This window comes from Sceloporus occidentalis, unplaced genomic scaffold (genome assembly GCF_023333645.1).
Source record: "Sceloporus occidentalis isolate IW3139 unplaced genomic scaffold, rSceOcc1.0.p SCAF_2, whole genome shotgun sequence".
NCBI classification, from domain to species: domain Eukaryota; kingdom Metazoa; phylum Chordata; class Lepidosauria; order Squamata; family Phrynosomatidae; genus Sceloporus; species Sceloporus occidentalis.
In genome coordinates, this window is record NW_028316982.1 from 240,733,004 (window position 1) to 240,756,666 (window position 23,663).

General features: G+C 42.8%; 1 protein-coding gene across 4 annotated transcripts in view; it reads right to left on the reverse strand.

Annotated features, from left to right (window-relative positions):
• The window catches only part of NBEA (neurobeachin), a 559,686-nt gene that overhangs the window by 76,121 nt on the left and 459,902 nt on the right, over positions 1–23,663 (reverse strand). For all 4 annotated transcript variants that reach the window (XM_089512505.1, XM_089512504.1, XM_089512507.1 and 1 more), the window contains 2 exons: positions 16,216–16,356; positions 1,058–1,177 (listed from right to left, as the gene is read on the reverse strand). In XM_089512505.1, the coding sequence (XP_089368631.1) occupies positions 1,058–1,177; positions 16,216–16,356 (261 nt within the window). The remainder of the gene's footprint in view (positions 1–1,057; positions 1,178–16,215; positions 16,357–23,663) is intronic.

Here is a 23,663-nt window from a genome sequence, read left to right on the forward strand (position 1 = left end):
TACTATGTGTACCATTTCCTCATATCTGCATTACATACAACCACAGTTTTATTCAGCATGCCATTTTATTGCAGTAGTTCTGATCTTTAGACAGGGTGCTCCAATTCTTTTAAAAAACAGCTTGTTTCTTCAACCAACAAAAAACAAAACTTTCTTCTTGGTCTTAGAAGTCTGATTTTTTTGTATTGTTTTTTTTTTAAATAAATAAAAGCCTGGTCTTACTTTAGGCAAAAAACACATATTTTCCAGATATTTACAGAAAAGTAACTTCAAACATCTTTACTGGTTTAAAATACAGGTAGGTGTCTGATGATAAGGTAATATCCATTTGAAACATATTTAATAATAAGACACAACTTTGGAAGAAAGTTTAAAATGAAACTATAATGTACTACTAGCATTTGGAAATATTCCACTAGCTGATAAGCAGAAGATGACTTTAGCACTCTGATGTAAACCTAGAAAAACCTTTATATACAACAATGGGAGGCTAGAAAATTATCCTGTCCTCTTTGCTGTCCCTATGTATTGTCTAGATATTGGTTTAATCCAATATGTACTGTTGCATAATATCCTCAGGCACAGTCAAGTAAAAGCTAAGGCTTACAGAAAAGCATACATTTTAAATGTGTCTTGTCATTAATGCTTTATTAATTGCTGCAGGCAATGGAAAGCCAGAGCACAGCAAGCTATAACAATATGACACTTTAAGGTCAAATTTAATCTTGCTGTGTTTGTGGAATGGGCCAAATATTGAGTTAACAGCATGGACGAACAATATGTTGGGTTTTTCTCTATGTTGTAAATATTTGATTTAAATTAGGATAGATTTTTTTTCTTGCAAGAACAAAAGAGCTTTTGAACATGGAAATATTAGAAGAGTCTTTGTCATTGTGTATAAAGTATTGCTCTTGAAATAGTTACGTGAAATACCACTTTTAATACCCTTTTCCTCTTACACAGTATGAAACAAAACATGAAAAGCACCACCTATCAAGAATATCTGACTGGTACTCAAATATTTGGTATGTATATGAGTGTGAAACATTTTTCCTACCTTTACATCTGAAGTGTCTCTTTGGCTGTTTCTCCAAGATCTTGCCACTGAAGAGAAGGTTCTGTCTGGATGATCAAATTTTCCATCATTTGCATTGAGGAAGAATGTTGTAAAGGGCTCCTACCACCAAAATATATACATATGTATACATGTATGTATTGATGTAGTAAGCAAAATGATTACAATTTTTTTCCTAATTTGAATGCTTTCTACAGTCAATATTTAAAATTAATTACGGGAAACATTAATAAGGAATTAATCAGCACCTCACAATATAACTACTTAATCTTAATCTCTTGATACAGTTATCATTACTAAAGAATTATAGTGCAGCACAAAAGCATCTGAATCCAAGAAGGATTACAATAAAATGAGGTGCCAGCTGTACACTAAGAATATAGTCTTCAAGGGACTAATGTAATACCATCTATTCCACACATGTAAGCCTTCAAAATAGTCTGTTGATATTTCTCTTTTTTACTGGCTAAATCCCATAGTATTTTTTTTGAAAAGCTACTTTTTGTAGAACTTGGCTTTTATTTCAAACACACACAGAAAGACAGACACACACAAAGTCTAGTTTCAGAAACTTGGAATAAATTACATATACTAAAATTGATCAAGTGTTTGAAAAGAAATTAACCAACAAAAATTAAGCACATTTAGATCTTATTGATTTCATGAGACTTTTAAGTACATGTTTAATTCCCACATGAAAAGGACTTGAAAGGGCTTAATTTTGTCGTCATTCTTCAATGGTTCAGTGTTACTAAAGGCACATAGTCCACAATCATTAACACTCTGGGCTAAATTGTTAGTCAGGACTAGAGTGTACCTACTGAATTACTAGAAACTCAAGGAATACTTGTGTAAATTGCACTGCTAGAGCAGATATATTAAAAACTGCACTCCTTTAGTTTTAGCTATTCAATAAGACATGAAGCTTTGCTAAATGCAATTTAGTCCCAATCAAGAATGAATCCACTGAAATTAATGGTATTTTAGTCACAACTAATGTCACATTGATTTTAATAGGTCTGTTCGACCATATGCAAGACTACTGTCAGATTTAGAATCATAGAGATGGAAGAGACCACAAGGGGCATCAATCCAACCCTCTGTCATGCAGGAACTCTCACTCAAAGCATCTCCAACAGATGGCCATCCAGCCTCTGCTTGAAGACCTCCAAGGAAGGATACTCCACTATATTTAGTCCTTCATAAGGACCACGCATGAAACTGAGTAATTATACATCTTTCGTTGTAGAATTTATTTTATTTTTTTCACTATTGAAATTCCTCTTTTTTCTATCCTTAAAAGAATATCCAACAAAGTCTCCTCCTCCACACTGTTTTTTGCTTGAAAGGTTGACAATGAAAACAACGAAGAGGTGACAGTGAAGTGGACGGGGAGATGCAAACAATGATTACCGGTAGTTTATACTTTCATGATGTAACTGTTTAAAATTGGTAAATGATTCAGTGAAGCCCCAGAAATTGCTATTTAAGATATCTACCAATTGTTGATTGTTCCAAATTATTTAGTAATTATTTTCTTGTCTATACTTTAAAAGGAACAGGTATGTTCCTCAACTCTGTCCTATAATGCATCAATAATGTTTAATGGCTTTGCTCAAGAAAAGGAAAGAAATTTCTTGATGCATGTGGTGTTCCCATGCTTCTCTATTCCTTACTTTCTACCAAAATAATACACTTATAATTAGTTTCAGTGATGTCCTGTAAATTATCATGTTCCGAGAAGGCTGTGATATTCTTGCTTACTAAATCCATTCATGTCAGAGACACAGGATTTAGGATCATCTTTCACACATACCACCACTCTGCTTATCTGACTATGTGGCAGTACTTTTGGGGAAATGGGTTTAAAGAAACTATCCAGGGTGCTGTATCTTGACACACAGCCATATAGTTTCAACACTTTTGATAATTCTTTTTAAAGATCAGAATATAAGCTGAAATGGATTCAGTGTCCCATTGATCATGGAAGCCATTATTCACCATAGATGAGAAGTCTGTAAATAACAGTTAACATTCCCATCTTCTCCTCTCTTTTACAATATAGCATCTGTTCTGAGCATGAGCAGTGTGTATTGGACAAGAAGAGAGGTTGGAAGGGAAATATGGGAAATGCATTCTGCTTAGGGATGCCATGTCCCGCCTGGGGGCGGGGCATTCCCGTTTTTTGGCGGGTTGGGAAGGTCCCGTTCTGCTTTTGGCCCTTGCCTGGGTTTGCCCCAGGTTGACTTGGCCACTGTTGCGCTGCCGCCAGCCCACCACCGACGTGGCCTCTAGCCACCCACTGGCGCGGCCTCCGTGCGGGCCGCCTGGCCCCGCCAACGCTTCCTCTTTGAGCCCTCTGCTAGGGCTCTAGGTTGCTCTCACGCAGCCGCGCGCAGGAGCTCTTTCTTTTCAGGCTGCCTGGTCAATGACTGGACAGCCCGCCCCTGCTGCAGGAGCCTATGACTGCTAGCAGGGGGTGGAGCTGTTCCAGCTCCAGTCTCCCCCATTGGCCAGCCAGCCTCATGAGGAGGAGCTTCTCCTCTTTCCTCCCTCATGCCAGCCCAAGGTTGGAGAGGGCTTTGCCAGCAAGTTGCTTCCTCTTCTTTTTCTTCCCCTCTTTCCCATCCTCTTTCTCCTCCTCTTCTTCCCCTCTTTCTCCTCCTCCTCATCTTCTTCTTCCCCCCCCCCTCTTTCTCTTTTCTTCTCTTCTTCTTTTTCTCCTCCTCCTCTTCTTCTTTTTCTTCCTCTCTTTCTCCTCTTCTTCTTTTTATCTTTTTTCCTATACTTGTTCTTTCTCCTCTTCTTCTTTCTCCTTCCCCTTCTTTTTTTTCTCCTCCTCTCCCATCCTCCTCCTCTGCTGCTGCTGCTGTTGTTGTGTGCCCAACTCCTTTCTGACTTATCAGGGGCATGGAAGAATGCTCTTTCCTTCCTTTCTGGCTTTACCTTTACCTGCTCTCTCATCCTTTTACCCAAATCTCCAGACATGGAAAAATGTTCTGTATGGTGCCCTGACACTGAGTCTCCCTCTCTTTAGATGACCTGTCTTGCCCTCACTGGTTGTTGTTGTTGTTGTTGTGTGCCTTCAAGTTATTTCTGATTAATGGCAACCCTAGACTTATGGCAACCCTGCCTCCAGCCCCCCTTTCTCTAACCCCCTTATTTAACCCCCTTTCTATCTAACCCTCTATCTATTTACCCCCTCTCTCTAAGCCCCCTTCCTCTTCTTCTCAGGGATCCAGGGCTTCTCAGGGCTTTGCCCCCATGAGACAAGAAAAAGACTTTGCAAGAGATCTGACCCACAAATCCCCCCTACAGTAAGTTGAGACATACCTGGGGGAAAAGAGGGGGTGAGGGTTTGGGGAGGGGGTTGCAGGGGGCAAGGAGAAGTGGGTCGTGTAGTTTGCAGTGGCACAAGAGACTGCCTTTGGTTCAATGTTAATGTTCTGTGGACTTTTATTTCCAATGAATGATATCTAGATTGGTGTGTTTTTTGTGCTTTTAATGCTAACAAGTCTGCCTTGTTGTGACAATGATGGTGATGATGATGGTGGTGGTGGTGATATTGATATCAGCAAGCCTCTGAGATATGGGCCCACTCTTTCTGAAGGCGAGACAGTGTGACTTTTCTGTGTATTTTTGTGCTTTTAATGTTAACAAGTCTGCCTTGTTGTGACAATGACAGTGATGATGATGATGATGATATCAGCAAGCCTCTGAGGCATGGCCAAAGTAAGTTGCTCTGGTTTTTACAAACTCATGCGCAGTGAAGAAAAATCAAAGTGCCTTGACCAAGTACACACTTCTGAGAAGTACACTTGGTGCAAGAAACCTGAAACCCAGGGCAAATCCACTTCTTGTTAAACCATGTTGACATGTTCAATATGCATAGCCATGTGAACCCATGTTAAATGTTAAACCCAAAGGGTTTGGTTATGCAATAAGCCTCTGAAATATGCAAGAGGCTATGTTAAATAAAGCCATGTGAAATGCCCAAATGTGCTGTTGTGTGTTTTGGAATTGTGTGTGTGTGTGTGTGTGTGGCCAGAAAGGGAAGTACATTTCTGCGATCTGTCTAGGAATAATGCCAAAATGTCCTCCATTTTGAGCATGCCTAAGAAACATGTGTTTATATTAATGCTTTTTTAAATTATTAATTTTTTCACATGTCCTCCATTTAAAGAATATGTCCTATATTGGGGGGGGGGGGTAAAAATTGTCCTACATTTGTCTTACATTTTTTTTTCATTTGTCCTGGTTTGGAGGTTGACAGTTATGGCAACCCTAATTCTGCTTAGCATCACATTGCTTGAGCTGTGCATCTGTTTGCGCAAGTAGGTTAAAGAATGGAGAAAACAGCATGGGATACGTAGACTATGCCAAATACAATATTTAATTTTGGATGCTTCAAAGATATTTCAGCCGGACCAGGAATGCTCATCTTCTACTTTCATAAGCTCATTTGCTCCAACATCTGCTTTGACAAAACAGATATAACTGGCATAAATGTGTGTATGTTTGTGTGTGACTTCCATTACCTTTTAGGGGAGGGAGTGATTAATGAGAACGATAGTGGAAACAACAACACTTGCTAATTGTCTCCTGAGCATGCAAATCCAATTTATTGTCTCTATTGACTTATTAGAAGAACAGTTCTTAAATATGAAGTTTTTGAGTTCTGAATAACTCCAGACCTTGAATAGAGATAAATTTTCACCAAGGGAAGTTTAGCAACATGCCCAGTAGGATTTAATGATAGCAAGAAAGCTAAACTGGGTAAGAAATGACCCCATATACTATTCCAATAAATACTCTTTAAGTTCCCCTAAAAATGTTCCAGCAATCATGCTGATGTCTCTGGTTTTTTAATTGGCTACACACCTATCAGCACTCATCATCTGCATTCACTATTAGAGAGAATGGCAATATTCTATATTATTAAACATAACTTCTGTCAGTCTCCTAGTTGCATTATATAAATTAAAACATTTTAAGTATCTATTGCTGTATGTTCCTTCATTTATAGTGCATGAATATATATAACTGTCATCTTTTGGCCTGCAAGGGAGTTGACCAGGCAGGCCCAGCTCCATCAGGACTAGCCTGGAAGAAGAGACTCCTCCCTCCATAACTGTCATCCTCTGGCCTGAGAGGGAGTTGACCAGGCAGGCCCAGCTCCACCAGGGCTAGGCTGAAGAAGAAGAGCCCTCCCTCCAGTCCACCTGCCTTGGTCCAGGCCTCAGGGGGAGAGAAGAATGCTGGACCTGATCCCCTCCCCCCACGATTCCCTTTTCCTTTTGTGTCATGTCTTTTTGGATTGTAAGCCTGAGGGCAGGAAACCGTCTATTATCTCCTCTGTTGTAAGCTGCCTGGATTCCCAGTGATTGGGCAGCATATAAATAAATCCTATTATTATTATTATTATTATTATTATTATTATTATTATTATTATTATTCAGCCTGTATCCATGGATTCTGCATCCAAGGATTAAACTATCCATGGCTTGTAAATATCCCCCACTTTCCCCCCCCCAAAAAGCAAACCTCAATTTTGCCATCTTATATAAGGGACACACTTTTACTACATCAATGTATTTAATGAGACTTGAGTTCATCTACGGATTTTGATATCCATTGGTATGGGAGAGAGGGGGGTCCTGGAAACAAACCGCAGCAGATACCAAGAGGGCCACTGCATGTAGTAAGGACAGGTTGCTTACCTGTAACGGTATTTCTTCGAGTGGTCATCTGCGAATACATACAAATGGGTTTCACTGCGCCTGCGCAGTGCTGCTCGGAAACTTCTGGAATCACTAGGCAAAGTTTACTTTGCAACATATAGAAACTTTTTTGGCGGTAACTCCGCCCACTCGTTATAAGGCCCCTGCCTTCCCGCTCTTTTCCCCAGTTCCGCAATTTTTCCGCCAAGCAGGCGATGGAGAGAGCCAATGAGAGCAGGACACTGAGGGGATGGACGGGTGGGATTTGTATGTATTCGCAGATGACCGCTCGAAGAAATACTGTTACAGGTAAGCAACCTGTCCTTCTTCTTCGTGGTCTCTGTGAATCATACAAATGGGTTTAGACTGACAAGCTTAGGTATGCGGCGGAGGGAGTGTCCTGAAACCAAAGCTATGGTAAACCAAAGGTATATTTATTAAAACAATAAACACCTTGAACCATAAAGGGAGTCAGTCTTTTTGTTACTGCACGAACCAACACAGCAACAAGATTGCTAAACCTGAGAATGGGAGATAAGGTCGTGCAAGACCATCCCATTGAATTTGTGCAAATGAACATTCAACAGAATGCAAATCAAAGGCATTATATACATAAATAATGAAACACAACCATCAGTAGTGCAATGAATGCAACCCTGAAACCAACACAGCTCTCCCGAAAGCTGCGTCTCGGATGGCCCTGGTGTCCAGCCTATAGTGCTTTATAAAAGTCAATGGCTGGGACGAGACAGCAGCCTTACAGACATCCTCCAAGGGGATCCCCGACAGGAATGCAGAGGATGTCGACATTGACCTTGTGGAATGGGACCGAACCCTGCCCGGGAGAGGTTTACCCAAAAGTTCATAGCAGAGGTGGATGGTACCAGCCACCCATTTAGAAAACCTCTGCGCAGACACAGGCAACCCCTTCTTCAGCTCCGAGTAGCATTGGAAAAGTCTCTCGGACCGACTGGAGGCAGCAGTTCTGTCCAAATAAAACGCCAATGCTCTCCTGACATCAAGAGAGTGCAGACGTCGCTCCGCATCCGACATCGGGTTGGATGCGAGGGTAGGCAGTACAATGTCCTGGCACATGTGGAAAGCAGACACTACCTTCGGCAAAAAAGTAATGCCTGTCCGGAGGACCACCTTGTCCTTGTGGAACCTCAAGAATGGTTGGTCCCTCCGTAAGGCACAGAGTTCGCCCGCACGGCGGGCAGAGGTGATGGCCACAAGAAAAGCGGTCTTCCAAGTCAATAGTCTCAAGTCCGCCGTGGCCATCGGTTCAAAGGGCTTGGATTGGAGAGCGGACAGTACCGCCTCCAAACTCCAAGCCGGCGTCGGTACCGACACAGGAGGATACAGGTTGGCACAACCCTTGAGGAACCCCTTCACCAAGGGGTCCTTGAAGAAGGAAACCCTCCCCCCGAACTGATATTTGGCACAAATGGCAGACAAATAGCACTTGATGGATGCGAGAGATAGCCCCTCATCCAAAAGTGCCATCAAAAACTCCAGCACCACTGGAGCGGACACTTGAGCAGGAGACAAACCTTTTTGGTCCAGGAACAGGCCAAATTTCCTCCACTTGGAGGCATAGGACCGCTGGGTGGAAGGTTTCCTTGCAGCCAGGATCACCGTCCTCACCGCCTCTGGCAGGGCAGTCAGGGCTGTATCCTCCAGGCTACCAGCGGCAGGCTCTTGATGTCCGGGTGGAGAATCCACCCGTCCTGGATCGACAGCAGGTCCGGACGAGGATCGAAGCGGAGAAAGCATCTCTTGGAAAGGTGAAGAAGGGATGCAAGCCAGGGCTGTCTCGGCCACCATGGGGTGATCAGGATCGCATGCGAGCGGTCTGTTGTCATCTTGGGCACTACCCTGATGATGAGAGGGAACGGAGGGAACGCGTAGAGAAGCTCCCCCGTCCAGAGGAAGGCGAATGCGTCTCCGAGGGATCTGTCCATCGACTTCCTGGAGCAGAACTGGGGACAGTGGGTGTTCCACCTGGTCGCGAAGAGGTCGATCCGGGGGGTTCCCCACCGGTCGAAGAGGTCGCTGACCGTCTCGGGATGGAGCCTCCACTCGTGGCACACCGACGGGGATCTGCTGAGGCGGTCTGCCAGCTCGTTGTCCTCTCCCGGAAGGTGAATTGCCTGAAGGAGGATGTGTCTTTGGATGCACCAGTCCCAGATGCGGAGCGTCAGGTTGAGCAGGGTCTTGGATCTGGTGCCTCCTTGCTTGTTGATGTAATACATCACGGTGGTGTTGTCCGTCCTCAGGAGGACCACCTTGCCTGTGACGGCGAACTCGAGCGCCCGTAATGCCTTCTCCACTGCCAGCATCTCCAGGGCGTTGATGTGGAGGAGCTTGTCCTGGGCGGACCACCTGTCCTTGACGACCAAGTCGAGCAGGTGGGCGCCCCAACCCTCCAGGGATGCGTCGGTTGTCAGAGTCAGTTGTGACTAAGGCTGATGAAAAGGCATCCCGGCGCCGACGTTGCGGAACCAATCACCATCTCAGGGACGCAGCTACCGGTCTCGGTACCGTGAGCCACTTGGAGGGAGGGTCCTCCATCGGAGAGAAGGCGGAGAGGAACCAGGACTGGAGTGGTTGGAGGCGAAGCCGTGTCCAAGGTGTGACAAACGTCGTTGATGCCATGTGGCCCAAAGCGACCTGGACATCTCTGGCCCTCACCCTTCTGTGGGAGATGCAAGGTCTGAGCGACGCAGTCAAGGCCTGGAAACGGTCTGGAGGAAGAAATGCAGAGCATCTTTCGGAGTCGAGAATTGCCCCGATGAACTTGACCTGCCTGGTTGGGGCGAAGTGGGATTTTTCCCTGTTGACGACCAGTCCAAGGGAGTCCAAGAGGTGCAGGGCGAATGCGACTGCCTCCTGCAGTTCGTGTGGAGACTCGGCCGCAAACAGCCAGTCGTCTAGGTAAGGAAAGACCATGAACCCTTCTGATGAAGGTATGCCACCACCGGTGCCATGCACTTTGTGAAGACCCGTGGAGCCGTGGCCAAGCCGAAGGGGAGGACGTTGTAGCGGTACGAGGTGGAACTGACAGCGAAGGCGAGGAATCTCCGGTGGGATTCCCGGATCCCGACGTGGAAGTAGGCGTCTTTCAAGTCGACAGTCGCAAACCACAGGCCCTGGTGGAGCAGAGGCAGAATGGAAGCCAAGATTACCATTCGAAAGCGACGGTATTGCAGGAATGAATTCAAGTGTCTCAAGTCTAGGATGGGCCTGATGCCCCCATCCGCTTTCGGTACCATAAAGTACCTGGAGAAGAAGGCTCTGGGACAGTGGTCAGGTGGTAAATGGGAGATGGCCCCTTTTTCCAGCAAGGTGCGCACTTCGTCGAGAAGGGTGTCCGAGGGGGGAGTGGACATGAAAGCTCCAGTTGGAGGGAGCTCTTCGAACTCGAGGGCATATCCCCTACGGACAATGTTGAGAACCCACGAGTCCGATGTTATTGAGGCCCAGGTGTTAGCGAAGGGCCTCAAAATGTCCAGAAAGAAGGGGGATGAAAGAGAGGCGAAGTGCGCTGCGTCCCTTCAGGCTCTCTTCTTCCCCTGGTCGGTGTCCTGCCGGCGGGACTTGCGGTACCGAGGCGGGAAGTTACGACGGCCAGAGGAGGAGGAAGACTGCGAGGGGAAGCGACGTCTCTGGGAGCCCTGTTGTTGGGACTGTCGATCCCGAGGGAAGGTCCCCTGAGACTGACCTTGCGGATGCCATGGGCGCTGACGCTTCCGAAATGGAGAAGCAGGTGCAGAGGACATGCCATGCTTCTTAGCTGCCGCCTTCATCCTGAACTTTCTGTTCAGGCGGTCGTCAGTCTCTGCATGGAAGAGCCCGGTCCCATCGAGTGGCATGTCCTCGATGGCCGCCTTGACGGTAGGGTTGAGGTCCGAGGCCCTCAACCAAGCGTGTCACCTGAGTGCCATGGAAGCAGACATGGCCCTCCCTGCACAGTCAGCCATATTTCTGGAAGTGGTGATGAGCCAGCTTCCGATGGAGTGCGTCTCGTCCCTGACCTCGACCAACTGCCTCTGGACGTCATCTGGGATGTCCGGGATGAGAGGGGAGATACGTTCCATGAGGGTTTGGACGTATGCCCCCATGCAGGCGGTATAATTGATGGCCTTTACCGCCAGGGCCGCTGCCGAGTAGGCCTTCTTGGCCAGGCCATCCACCTTCTTCGCCTCCCGGTCGACAGGGGAGGTAGCCTGCTTCGGTACGAAGCTGTGTTGAGCTCCCTCAACAATAGCCGAATTGGGCCTGGGGTGGTCAGTCAACCAGGGACAGCTCGCCGGGGCGACTCTGTAGAGAGACTCCACCTTGCGGGACGAGGCAGACAGGTTGGCCGGAGAGTCCCAAGACCTCTGAACTATGGTCTGGAGAGATGGTAGCAGGGGAAGGCAAGGTGGTGTGGGCACCCGTCCATGAACCCGACGTTCCACCGGATCCTGAGCATCATCGTCCGGGAAAGCAAGCTCGATGTCGAGGGCCCTGGCCATCTTCACGACGTGCTCACTAAAAGAACGGACGTCGTCCGATGGGGAAGAAGGCTCAGGATTGTGCATCCTCTGGGGAGAAGCCGACACTGAGAGGACATCTTCTTCCTTGGACGGCACCTCGGACGGGGGCACGGGCTCGTCATCAGAGTCCAAGTCAGAGGAGAGGACGTCAACCACTGTGACTTGGGATCTCGGACGGCGCGGGATGGGATCAGCCGAAGAGCGTGAGCGCCGGCGAGGTGGAGATGGAGGCCTCTCGAACACGGAGACGGCCGGAACCGATCTGGCAGACGTGCCCTCCTGAGGGTCAGCCGGACGGGGGTTCAATCTGGTGAACTCTCTGAGTGCCACCTCCTTCGTGACCGACATGAAGTATCGGCCTGACTGGGTGTCCAGGAAGAGATCCGGCGCCTCCTGCGGGCGGGGCGGTTGTCCATCGCCCTCATCCTCGGAGTGGGGAAGCGAGAGGTCTCCAGAAGGGAGGGCAGGAGCGGTGTCCCCTGTCTCGTTGACGAAGTCCATAGTGGGCTGAGGCGGTGGTGTGACCGGTATCGGAGTCTGCTGCATCTCAGGGGCAGGCTCTGGATCAAGAGCTGCCGGAGTGGAAGCGCGGGCCTTCTTAGAAGGGGAACGCCCCTTGTCCTTAGCCTTGGGCAAGTCGGTCCCGGCTTGCTCCTTGGAGGGCTTAGACTTCTTAGAGCCAGGGTCACGGCCCGCCCTGTCATGGTGCCTCTTCTTTCCCGGTCTCGGGGTTTCTTCCAACGGAAAGAATGGATTTTCCGGGAGGTCCAGGAGGACAACAGCCGCTCCCGATGAAGATGGCCTTGGGGACCTTGCCTTGTCCGAAGACGGGGCATGGGCCGCTCCCGAAACCGAAGCCGATTCCCTCGGCTTGGAGGCGTGGCGGGACGCCTTGGATGATGAAGGCGACGCAAGTTGGGCCTCCGCTCCGGTCCCCTTCGTCGCGTGCGAGCTGTCCGATCTCTTCGCAGACTTGGATGACGGCTCGGTGCCCTCGGTCCCCGAGGCCTTACGGGGGCGCTTAGAGGGTTCGGCGGTGGCACTGGGCAGTATGGAGCCACGGGCCACATCGGAGGTGGCGGGGGGGATTGTCCCGGCCGGGACACACACCACGCTGGAAACGGTGGCCCTGACGGATGTCACGCTGAACACGCTGGCCCTGGAAGATGAAGCCGGGGGCGCGGAAGGCGGGACGGATGAAGAGCGGGAACCTCCCTCCTGTACCTTGCCCAGGGCGATCGCCGAGGTGAGCCGGGACTCACGGTTTTTCCGGGCCTGAGAAGAGAGGGACCTGCAGAGCGGGCAGGCCTTGGTGTCATGGTCCTTGCCGAGGCACAGAAGACAGGAAGAGTGCGGGTCCTGGACGGGCACCTTTCCCCCGCAGATGTCACACTTCTGGTGCAGGCATCTTGAGAGGGTAACACAACCGAAGGAGAATCCAGAGAACGATGTCAACAGTCCGAAGTTCGAAGTTACCAGGGGCGGGAGACAAAGAATGGTCAAGAGTACAGTCCGAGGTCAAAAACGAAAGCGATTCCAAGCAAGCGAAGCAAGCGAAAGTTCCCTGAAGCAGCTAGTGCGGCGGAAAAAAGGAACTGGGGAAAAGAGCGGGAAGGCAGGGGCCTTATAACGGGTGGGCGGAGTTACCGCCAAAAAAGTTTCTATATGTTGCAAAGTAAACTTTGCCTAGTGATTCCAGAAGTTTCCGAGCAGCACTGCGCAGGCGCAGTGAAACCCATTTGTATGATTCGCAGAGACCACGAAGAAGAAATTACAGTTATTATACAGTTACTCATATTGCAACTCCCACAAGGTGTAACAAGTAATAATTTAGTGTGCAAAGGAATCTTGTAGCACCTTTGAGAGTAACTGTGCAAAAGAAGTTGTACAATAAGCTTCTTCAGATGTGGCATCTGAGGAAATAGACCAAGTTTACCAAAGCTTATGTTACAACTTCTTTCACACGGTTTGTCTCAAAAGTACTATGAGATCCTTTTGCATAATGATATTCCAGACTAACACAGCAAATCTCTAAAGTAATAGTTCAATTTTCCCACTAATGTACTAATATAACACTTTTGTAATGTATGTTGCAGATTCACAGATGCTTTATCATGGCCATAATACTAAACTACTACTGTCAATGTTATATTATTACATTACAAAATGTAATGTACAAAGCCTCCCCAACAACGCCCCCATACGCAAGCACTATAATAATAAATGTGGATAGTTATTCTATTATAGTGTTCATGTACCTAGATGGGGGATTGTCAAGTAATACATGTATAATCATAAATAATCATCATAATTATTCCATTACATGATGCTTCATGTAGTGGTCCTAGGTGAAATTTCCCTATCTACTGAACACTATTATAATGGTATAGTATATCATTACCTCCTACCAAAGTTTGCTCGGAAGAGGTGAGTTTTTTAGTTCCAGTTAACTATGCCCAGAATATTCTGTTACATTTGGAACATATCAGGTTCCCCCTTTCATCATCTTCATCATTGTCATCATCATCATCATCATTATTATTATTATTATTATTATTATTATTCCCACTTTCCCCCCAAATTGGGATACACAGTGGCTTACCAATTTAAAAACATTACAATTAAAGGCATACAAAAGTGTGCATTAAAATGGAATTAACTTCCATAGCTTTTAAACATGCTCATTACTGTTCTTTTTTCCCTGGTCTCTTTACTTTCAGTTTTAAGAGTTTCCTAGTAAAACCTCTCACTTGTGTTTCTTGGCAGTCCTAATCTGACTACATCATCACCTGAGTTTATTGTTAGTGGGAATAATTATAGGCATATGTGACAGTCATGTCATTCACATTCAGCAAATCTGTATACATTTCAAAATAGGTGCTTTCCTGTGTGAATTCTCTCTCTCTCTCTCCACACACACATGTACACATGCAAGTGACTGGTGATGGTCAAAAGTATCAAAAGACTAGCTCCTATGTGAACAGAGAGTTCATTAATATTTTAGCTGCTCTATCCTAAATTCTATACAGAAGCTTATGATACAGAGACCATGTGATGAAGCAGGGAGCTGTGCACCTATTCTTCTAGTGTATGAAAGAGTATTGCTGTTTGGTAAGTGGCTAATGAGAGCTACATACCTACAAAGTAGACAGAAGGGTACATAGGTTAAGCATTCCCTATTCAAAAATCTGCAATTCAAAATACTCCAAAATCTTAAACTTTTTTCATGAGAGACTGAGATAGTGACACCTTTGCTTTTTGAAAGTTCAATGTACACAAACTTTGTTTAGTGCACAAAATTATTTAAAATATTGTATAAAAATACCTACAGGCTAAGTGCATAGGAAACATAAGTGAATTTATGTTGATGATAGGACTTGGGTCTCATCTCCAAAATATCTCATTGTGTATATGCAAATATTCCAAAATCTGAAAAAAACTGAAATCCAAAAGACTTCAGGTTCCAAGCATAAGGTATACTCAACCTGTACTAACAAATGTGGAAGTTAGTGATGCCTGATGTTTCAGTCATGACTTCTTACAACATTCTGAATGTATAATGATAAGATTCAAATAAACAATTAATCCAATTTATACTGTAAAGCATAAATCCTCTTTTTATGGACAAAAAGAATTTGAAACATGTGTTGTTGTATTTAAAAAACCACAACAAAACCCTATACACCTTTGCTTTGCTTTGGAAATCATTTTGAAATTCCTTATTGGTAGGAGCAGGGATTCCAAATCAGAAGCAACTGGGGATTATAAAAAGCAGTAGGAAAATGTAATTACAGTAAATTATGTTAAAGCATAATCCTAAATTCCATGACAACATTATTTAAGAGTCTGAGACAAACACAAAAAGCAAGAAGATTCATAGTGAAGGATTAAGCCTTTCATAGTTGAACACTACAGGGTGCTCCATTATACCAACGTATGGTGTCTATCTTTGGGGTTTATAATCCTTAATAGCAGAGCCTAGGCTCTTCTACATTCACCACATAGTCCTGCACTATTCAAAATGCATTTCTTGCCTTAAAAATTATTTTATAAGCATATCAATATGCGCACAATATTTTATTCTAATTTTCTTAATTTTAAAAAGGTCACTCCATGCTATATAATTCAGATATAGTTGTTTTGGGGCTTTCAAGTAATAGATTTTTTTTTTAAAGAATCATGGGTTAGAAGGAATCCAAGGGCCATATAGTCCAACACTTTGCTGTACAGAAATCCACTGCTAAAGGACCTGTGAGAAGCAGGTGTCTAGTCTATTCTTAAAAACCTCTAATAAAAGTCACCACTTTTCACTGTTAACTGACAAACAGTTCTTGAATTACCATCAAGAGGTTTTTCCTAATGTTTTCTTTGATGTCTGTTTTTCTATCCTTTTAATTATGTCAAAAGAACATGTTCACAATCTTAGTCAAGTATAACTTTCAGAAATAACTCTATAACGGAACAATGGTAATATTGTTGACATATAGTCTTTTAAATTTCTCAGTATTCTGTTAGTTTCACTGCTCTAATATATAAGATTCCCCCCCCAAAAAAATTTTTTTTATTGCCTTGAATTTTGTTGTTGTTGTCTTGTCTATTCAAGCTGTATATAGTACCCCGATATGATGGTTATACTGGATGACTGTTCTTCAGATTGACTTGTCAAATCAATGATACAGTCTACCTGTTTCACTGCAGTTTCAGCCCTATCATTAGCCAAATGAAGTGAGAACCATACAAATGGTTAGAATAGCAAATACAACATGGGTGAAGATTTACATGGATGTAAATTTCTACATTCTTGCTGCTATACACTGACTGCATTTTCATAATGGGAAAGACTGAATTTTACGCAAAAAAAGGAAGCAAAAATACTTACAATGCGGACCAGCCAGGCTAATGTACAAGTAGATGTGGAATAATGTGTGTTATAATGATGAGGTGGAGTCTGATCATCTTCCCATGTCTCATAGCGCTCTGCATAAAAGACTGCTCTCTTTGGGTTCAAAGCACCAATGGGCTGTAAAGAGAATAAATATGCATAACACTATAAACAATTGGAGGAAAGAATGGTTTGGAAATGTATATCACACTTTTTGTCTACATCTTTCAATTAAAGATTCACAATAGATGATACTCTGGAGCCAAATGCTGCTCTACTGTAATCTGTTTAGACTACTTGAGATGGAGTGGAATTTTTTTCAGAGGCTTGAATTACTGAACATATGACTTCTTTTTAAAAACTCCCAAATGCATGTGATATACATCGGCAAAGGTCATGATCAACATGAGGGAGAGCAGATTCCCAGTTAATTCAGAAATATTCTTCTGGAACTTTACTTCTAACCTACATTTCTAATGCTTTCAAACCAAAGTAACATTGCTCTTGTCATTCAGTATAATGACATAGCTAATGAAATGTGACTTCTCTTCAAGTGGGGGTACTTTGTAATGCACATTTCATGATGAAAAGATTTTATACAGAAGGCCTTGTAGTGTTTGGTGATCTTACGCAGAGATTGCTGAATACATATCCAGCTGAAGAGACAGTAACTACTGCCAAACAAACAGTTTTCACTTTTTATAATTTTTAAAAGCATTCTTAAGTGGAGGAGAAGGGAAGAACAGACTATTTTGACAGATAGGAAAACAATGTTTCTAACTCATCCTACAGCTCTTTGAGTGGACTACAGAGGCATACCATATAAGGCACGTAAGGTATGATCCTTTGTAAAAATCGTTTTGCTTCCCTTCCAACCTCTCCATGTTTTTAACCTAGAAATGAACTTCTCAATTTGTAATTTAACTTGTCATAATCATCTTTATTTATTCTCTAGGAAGTTTGTAAATTAAAATAAATCCAACATAGTTAAAATACAAAAACGTATCATTAAAATGGAATTCAACTACTAACAAAACTAAAAATAATTCAAAACATACAACACACTCTTACAAGCCCTTCCTTTAAAACCCTGCCTCAAAGGGCTGTCAGAATAAGAACGTAGTACTTTCTTTCCTGCTGGTGCAAAGACAATAGGAGGGGGGCATACTAGGACTAAGAAAAAAGTTCTTCAGCTTAGGGGCAGTCACAAAGAAGACCCTGCCATACATCCATAGTAATCATATCTGTAAATGTGCTGGACTGAGAGGATCTCTCCTGAGGAACTCAGGGCTTGGACACATTTTAAATGTGGCAAGATGCACCCTGTAAAATAGTCTAGAGCTAAGCCATATAAGAGATGGTGTAGTGGTATGAGAATTGGGCTACATCTCTGGAGACCAGAGTTGAAATCTCTGCTGGGCCATGGAAATCCACTGGGTGTCCTTAGGCAAATCACACACTCTTAGTTTCAGATGAAGGCTAAGGGAAACCTCCTCTGAACAAAAATTGCCAAGAAAAAACATGATACTGTCACCTTGCGGTTGCCATAGGCTAGAAATGACTTGAAGGACACAACAACAAGCCATGTTGGGTTCTTCAGGCAATAATCAGAGGTGTCACTTAGGGTGTGTGGGCCGCACTGGCTGCTATTTCTAAAAAAAGCTTTATGCTTTGGGAGTAAATAGGAGGAAGAATCCCTGGAATCCTATTGTACCCAACTCACAAAGCCAGAAGCTGCTGTCTCCCACTGATACCACAGCCTCCTGCTTTGAGAGCAAAGAAGTGGAAGAATCCCTGTATTCCTCCTGTACCCTACTCTCAAAGCTAGAGTCTCTTGTGTGAATGAGAGACAGCAGCCTCCAGCTTCAGGAGTTAGAAGGATAAAGAAGTTGTTTTGGAGTTGTTTATACCACAACTATTGGAATTACATTCAGTGATATGTGGAATTATTAAGGGGTAACATTAGTACATAAAACATTATTAAGGATTCTGTATTGTCTGGTAAGGTAGGAGATCAATGCAGTGTGGTGGTGGTGACACAATAGGTTATCGCAGCATGTAACGCCAATCCTAGTGATGCCACTGGTCATAACCAGAAAATTTAGCAGTAAACCTTCACACTCACACACACACATTTGTAAACTGTGGCCACCTTATTCTTTAGCAATGGTATAGAATCAGGCTTTAAATAAATTGAGGAAAGTGGGAAATAGTTCATTTTTTATTTTTTCTGCTTTGGGAGTAAACCAGCAAATGGGTAAACATACTTGCTAGAACATCCTGTCTGTTATGGGAATAATGTCAGATTACATGGCAGCCTTAAAGTATAAACTAAATGTATGGTGAAAGAAATCAGAAAGCGAAAGGATGTGCCAAAATCTTAATTGGCAACAATGCTGGAAAATCTGAATGGGATAATAAAAATCTATATCATGTCCTTTCCTTTCACATAGAGATTCCCTTCATTTGGTTCCTCCCCCTCCCCTCAGTGCATGCAAACATAGTCCATGGTGCAAATTGCATGCTGGAATACATGGTTATTTTATACATGCTTTAATTTTCCAGTGTGTTGTGTGCATACAACTAACCTAAGCCAATATGAATGCTATTATAAGATAAAGTCATACAATGTGGTGACACCAAGGACTGAATCAAATGTTTGTTTTGTTCACCACTGGTTCTAAAGAGGTCAATTTTTGTTAAATATGTAGAAAGGTACCTTTAATTTTTTTAAAGTGAGTGTCTACTTTTTTATAGTGGGTTTACCTTGTAGACCATTAAAGCTTAAGTCAATGTTATACCAAGATTTTGGTTTTCCTAAACACTCTGATTGTTTAATACTCTGCAGTGTCAAGGGTATGCTAATAGCTTTCTCATGTGTGTAGAATATTTTAGTAATCCCTCAGGATCAAGCTTATCTGATGCAGATTGCACTGCAAGACCTCACAAAACATTCTTGAAAGAAAAGCATGACCCATTTCTTAATCTTTTCCAGGCCTCCTTCCAACTACCGAAACAACAATAAAGTAAATATTTACATTTTTCATTTTATTCAGGTTTCTTGTACTTCCCAATCTTTTTGAGTGTTTATAATTCAACATTGTGTATGGCAAAAGTAGTCCTCAATTCTTTGTGTGTACATGATATCTTTGTAATAATCTTAAATACTTATTTATTCTAAGTCATTCACCTTCCTATTGATCTGACAAATTAAATCATGACACAATCAAGAACTGGTGTGATAGAACTTTGTCGTGTTCCTGTTGCAAATGTTGAGGCAGCAGTTACTATAGTTGCCAGAAGAGTTGTTGAGGTTAGAATAGTAGGAGTGGAAGAACAAACTAACATTTCATTTTAAATATGTTTGTGATTAGTCTTGACAGGGAAGGAATGTTGTCTAGCGATCACAGCAGGGATCGGAATTATGAGACCAAAGTTCTACTTCAGTCTTTGATGGCACATAGTCTTGCAGAAAAAGAGTAACTTGTTTCCCTCTTGGTTTCATGACCTCTAAAATATATATACGTTGTTAGGATGGTCTTGTTTTAGCTGCTGCTTTTAACTGTTAGTTTTTATTGGGATTTTATTAGTCTCTTTTTCCTGACATTACTTTTTTTAGATTTCACTTGAAAACTGTCCTGGGAATGATTCTTGGTGAAATAAAGTATAGGCATGTTCCAAATAAACAGAATAAAATATAAACATTGAATGTAACTGTAGCTTTAAATATGATTTTAAAAATGTCCCCCCCCCCCTTGGACTATGTCAATATAGAAATGTTGGAAGAGGTAATCTAATCCTCTGCACTAAAGCATATCAGAGGCTGTAATATTTTATTCACTTATCTGGGAGTGTGGGTGCAATCTTGTATACATTTAACTAGAACTGAGGGGATGTACAGATTGCTCCTAATTTGCCCCTGGCCGGATCAGGGCCGCGGCAACGTCACACCACGGTCCTGATCCAGCCTCTGGAAGGCACAAAAAGAAACCACAAAAAGTGGCTCCTTTTTGCACCCTCCAAGGGGTGCCATAGCCATGGCACCCTTTAGGTGCTGCATCATTTGGATGCAACGCCAGAGGTGTGTCATGTAGTGGTGTGCCGTCTGGAGTGGTGCACACCATCATGATGCCACGGGGCAGAGTTAGGGCAAGTGTCATCAGGACGCTGAGTCCTGACTCCACCCACAGGATGGCACGAAGTGCTGGTCTATACAGGTTGTAAGTCCCACTGAATGCAATGGTGATATACTAATACTACTAAAACTAATATCATACTACTAAATAATTTAATCTTTATGTAGGGATAACATGTCCATGTCTATGTGGGACTGTCCTTGAAGATGACTTAGAAGCAAAATGCACCAGCTAGACTTCTCATAGGAACATTATACAAAAACCATATAACACTAGTTTTAGAGGATACGAACTAACTGTCAGTACACTCAGGCTTGGGATCTTAATCCTTTAAGAAACACCCCTCCATATATACATCTGCCTGAAAACTGACATATGTGTGAAGAGCCCTCCTCTGTGTTCATCTGTCAGGGCAATATTCTGTGGGGGGATGTGGGAAAGTGTTTTCTCTACTGTGACACTCCAGTTATGGAATATTCTCCCCAGGGAGGTTGGATTGGCATTAATGTTGCCATCATTCAAACACCATGTGAATGCATGGTTATTTGCTAAAGCTTTTGGGGCCTGGTCTGTTTTACACAAACCTTCAGACATACATGAATTTGTTTTAAACCATTTAAACTAGTTTTAATGCCTTATCAGGACAGACTTAGGGAGCTGGGTATGTTTAGCCTGGAGAAGAGACGGTTGAGAGGTGATATGATAGCCCTGTTTAAGTATTTGAAGGGATGTCATACTGAGGAGGGAGCAAGCTTGTTTTCTGCTGCTTCAGAGAATAGGACCTGGAACAATGGATGTAAGCTACACGAAAATAGATTTCACCTAAACATGACAGTAGGAGCTGGTCAACAGTGGCAGATACTTGGAGAGTGGTGGAGTCTCCTTCTGTGGAGCTTTTTAAACAGAGGCTGGATGGCCATCTGATGGGGATACATGGATTGTGATTTCCTGCATGGCAGGGGGTTGGACCGGATGGCCCTTGTGGTCTCTTCTAACTCTATGATTCTATGATTCTAACCATCCTTCAGGGTTTGAGGTCGAGAGAGACAGTAGTCAGCAGATGTTTCTGGACTATACTGAGTGAATTAAGGAAATGAGATCTGATAATGTTTCTGTTTGAAGCTAAGAAATGGAACTGGTTAAAATAGTCTGTGTCATATAACAAACAAACTTGGATGGTTTCTTAATCTGTTAAACCAGTCAGGCTTCCATCACACTTACCATTAAAGTGATCCCCCTGTTAACCCCACACAAATACTGTGGAAAGTGATCACACTTACCATTAAAGAAACCACTTTTACACAAGCTGGTTCACACTGAGGTCACATGAAAACACAAACCCAAATCCAGGAAGGGATTTTAAAGGGCAACTGAATTGTTAAATTATTTAATATGTTCTTTAGCTTTTAAAAATTGGTTTAATTTTACACTATTTAAATTAGTCAGGTTGGTTTTATTGTGCACTGCCCTGAGATGTTTAGATAGAAGTGGGATCTAGATGTGTAAATCAGATCAAATCAAATCAGCAGTTTAAATTAAGAAAATTCTCTACTCACTACAAACTCAGTCTACAGAAATCCAACCTTTTTGACAATCTCATGCATTTTATTTTTGTACCTATTTCTGAACTTGGCTTTTATCAGTAGTGACGTATATGCCATGATACCATCTTTCTTTTTCTCTCTCAAAAGCAGCTGTGAAACTTTTAAAAAATGAAATTTTAAAATACAAATGCAGATAAAGTGAAGAGACAGGGAGAAACACACAAGATATGAATGCGGGAGGGATAGGGATATATATTATTTTTTTCAGAAAATATTTAGAGTTACTGTTATCACACTGTATCCATCAATTTTTACTACAGTTGGCAAATCAACACTCTTTCATATAGGCTGCACCACAGCTTACCCTTGCAGTAATCATTACATGTTAAAGTCACCCTTAGAATGTGTTGTTAACCCCATACAAGTACTGTGGAAAGCCTTATTATGACTACTGTTGTTTTTGTTTTAAATGAAAGGGAGAGAGGAAAAGGAGAAGACTTTCTTGGCCATAGTGATTTTTTTTCCTACCAATTTCCTGCACCTTCTCTTGGTTCATCAAATCTGGCCTTTCAAGAGGCCCTCCCCCTCACCTCTCTGTTTGAAATTTTTCAAACAGCTAAATTATTCAGTGTAGAAGTGTTTCTAAAATAGGCTGCTACTTCCTGATCCAAAACACAGGTTCTGTGCCCTGTTGAGTTATTTTATAGGCATGTATTGTTTTGCAATTTTTTGTGAAGGACTTAAGTTGATACGACACGGACGGATTGATGCTAATTTCTCTTTAACAGTTCACTTCTCTAGAAGTTCAGGTTTCTGCTAAGAAACATAAACAACACACAGATGAGCTTTATTAATTATTTTATAATTTCACTGTCCTATTTTGGAAAGATTCTGACCATAAGCCATCTAGTGTAACATTATGTTACTAACAGTAGTATACCAGATGCCTCTCTAAGCCTTCATGAGCTAAGAGGCAGTGTCTTCACTTGTACTTTATTTCCAGCAATATATTGAAATGTCAACATCCAGTGTAATATATTGGCTTGCGATGTCCCTCTTGCAAATAAAATAGATAACACTCCTATTTGTTTAGCAAATCAAATGTTGTTGGTTGGGAACTATCAAACTGATTATTATTGCTTCTTCAAACATACCATCTGATAACAAGCTAATATATCAGTAGGATACTCCCCCTTATTTTTAATTTACTAAGTTTAAATTTGTTTTTGTAACACAACTAACTCATACTTTTAACACTAAAGTCTTGTCCAATGCAATAACTGGTTAAGTAAAAAACAAGCTTGAAATTTTGGGTTAGGGGAATTAGGAAGAAATCTTATTTAGTTTCCTAAAATGAACAAAAGTCACTTTAGAGTAGATGGAAAAGTCTTCCATATTGCTGTAACCAGCTTGTTGCTTAACCAAAAATATGAAGAAGTGCTTGCTTGCAAAATTCACACCTCTGTGCATTTATCTGGTTTATTACATTTATAAGCCTCGAGGCATTATCACTTCCTTTCCTTTTAAAGTGGCACAGTAATTTAAGAAAGTGGTAATGCTTATAATCATCTGCCAGTCAAACATCTTGTGAATTAACAAAATATAGTTTTCCCCCTCAGCAGATGGGTGTGTGTGATGTATTCCATGTATGTCAATATTAGTAGGACTCATCAGTTGGTGACAGGACTATTTTATTTAGCAAAATGCATGACTAGAAGTAAAAGGAAAAAAATCCATTTACACTTTAATGAACAGGGATAATACA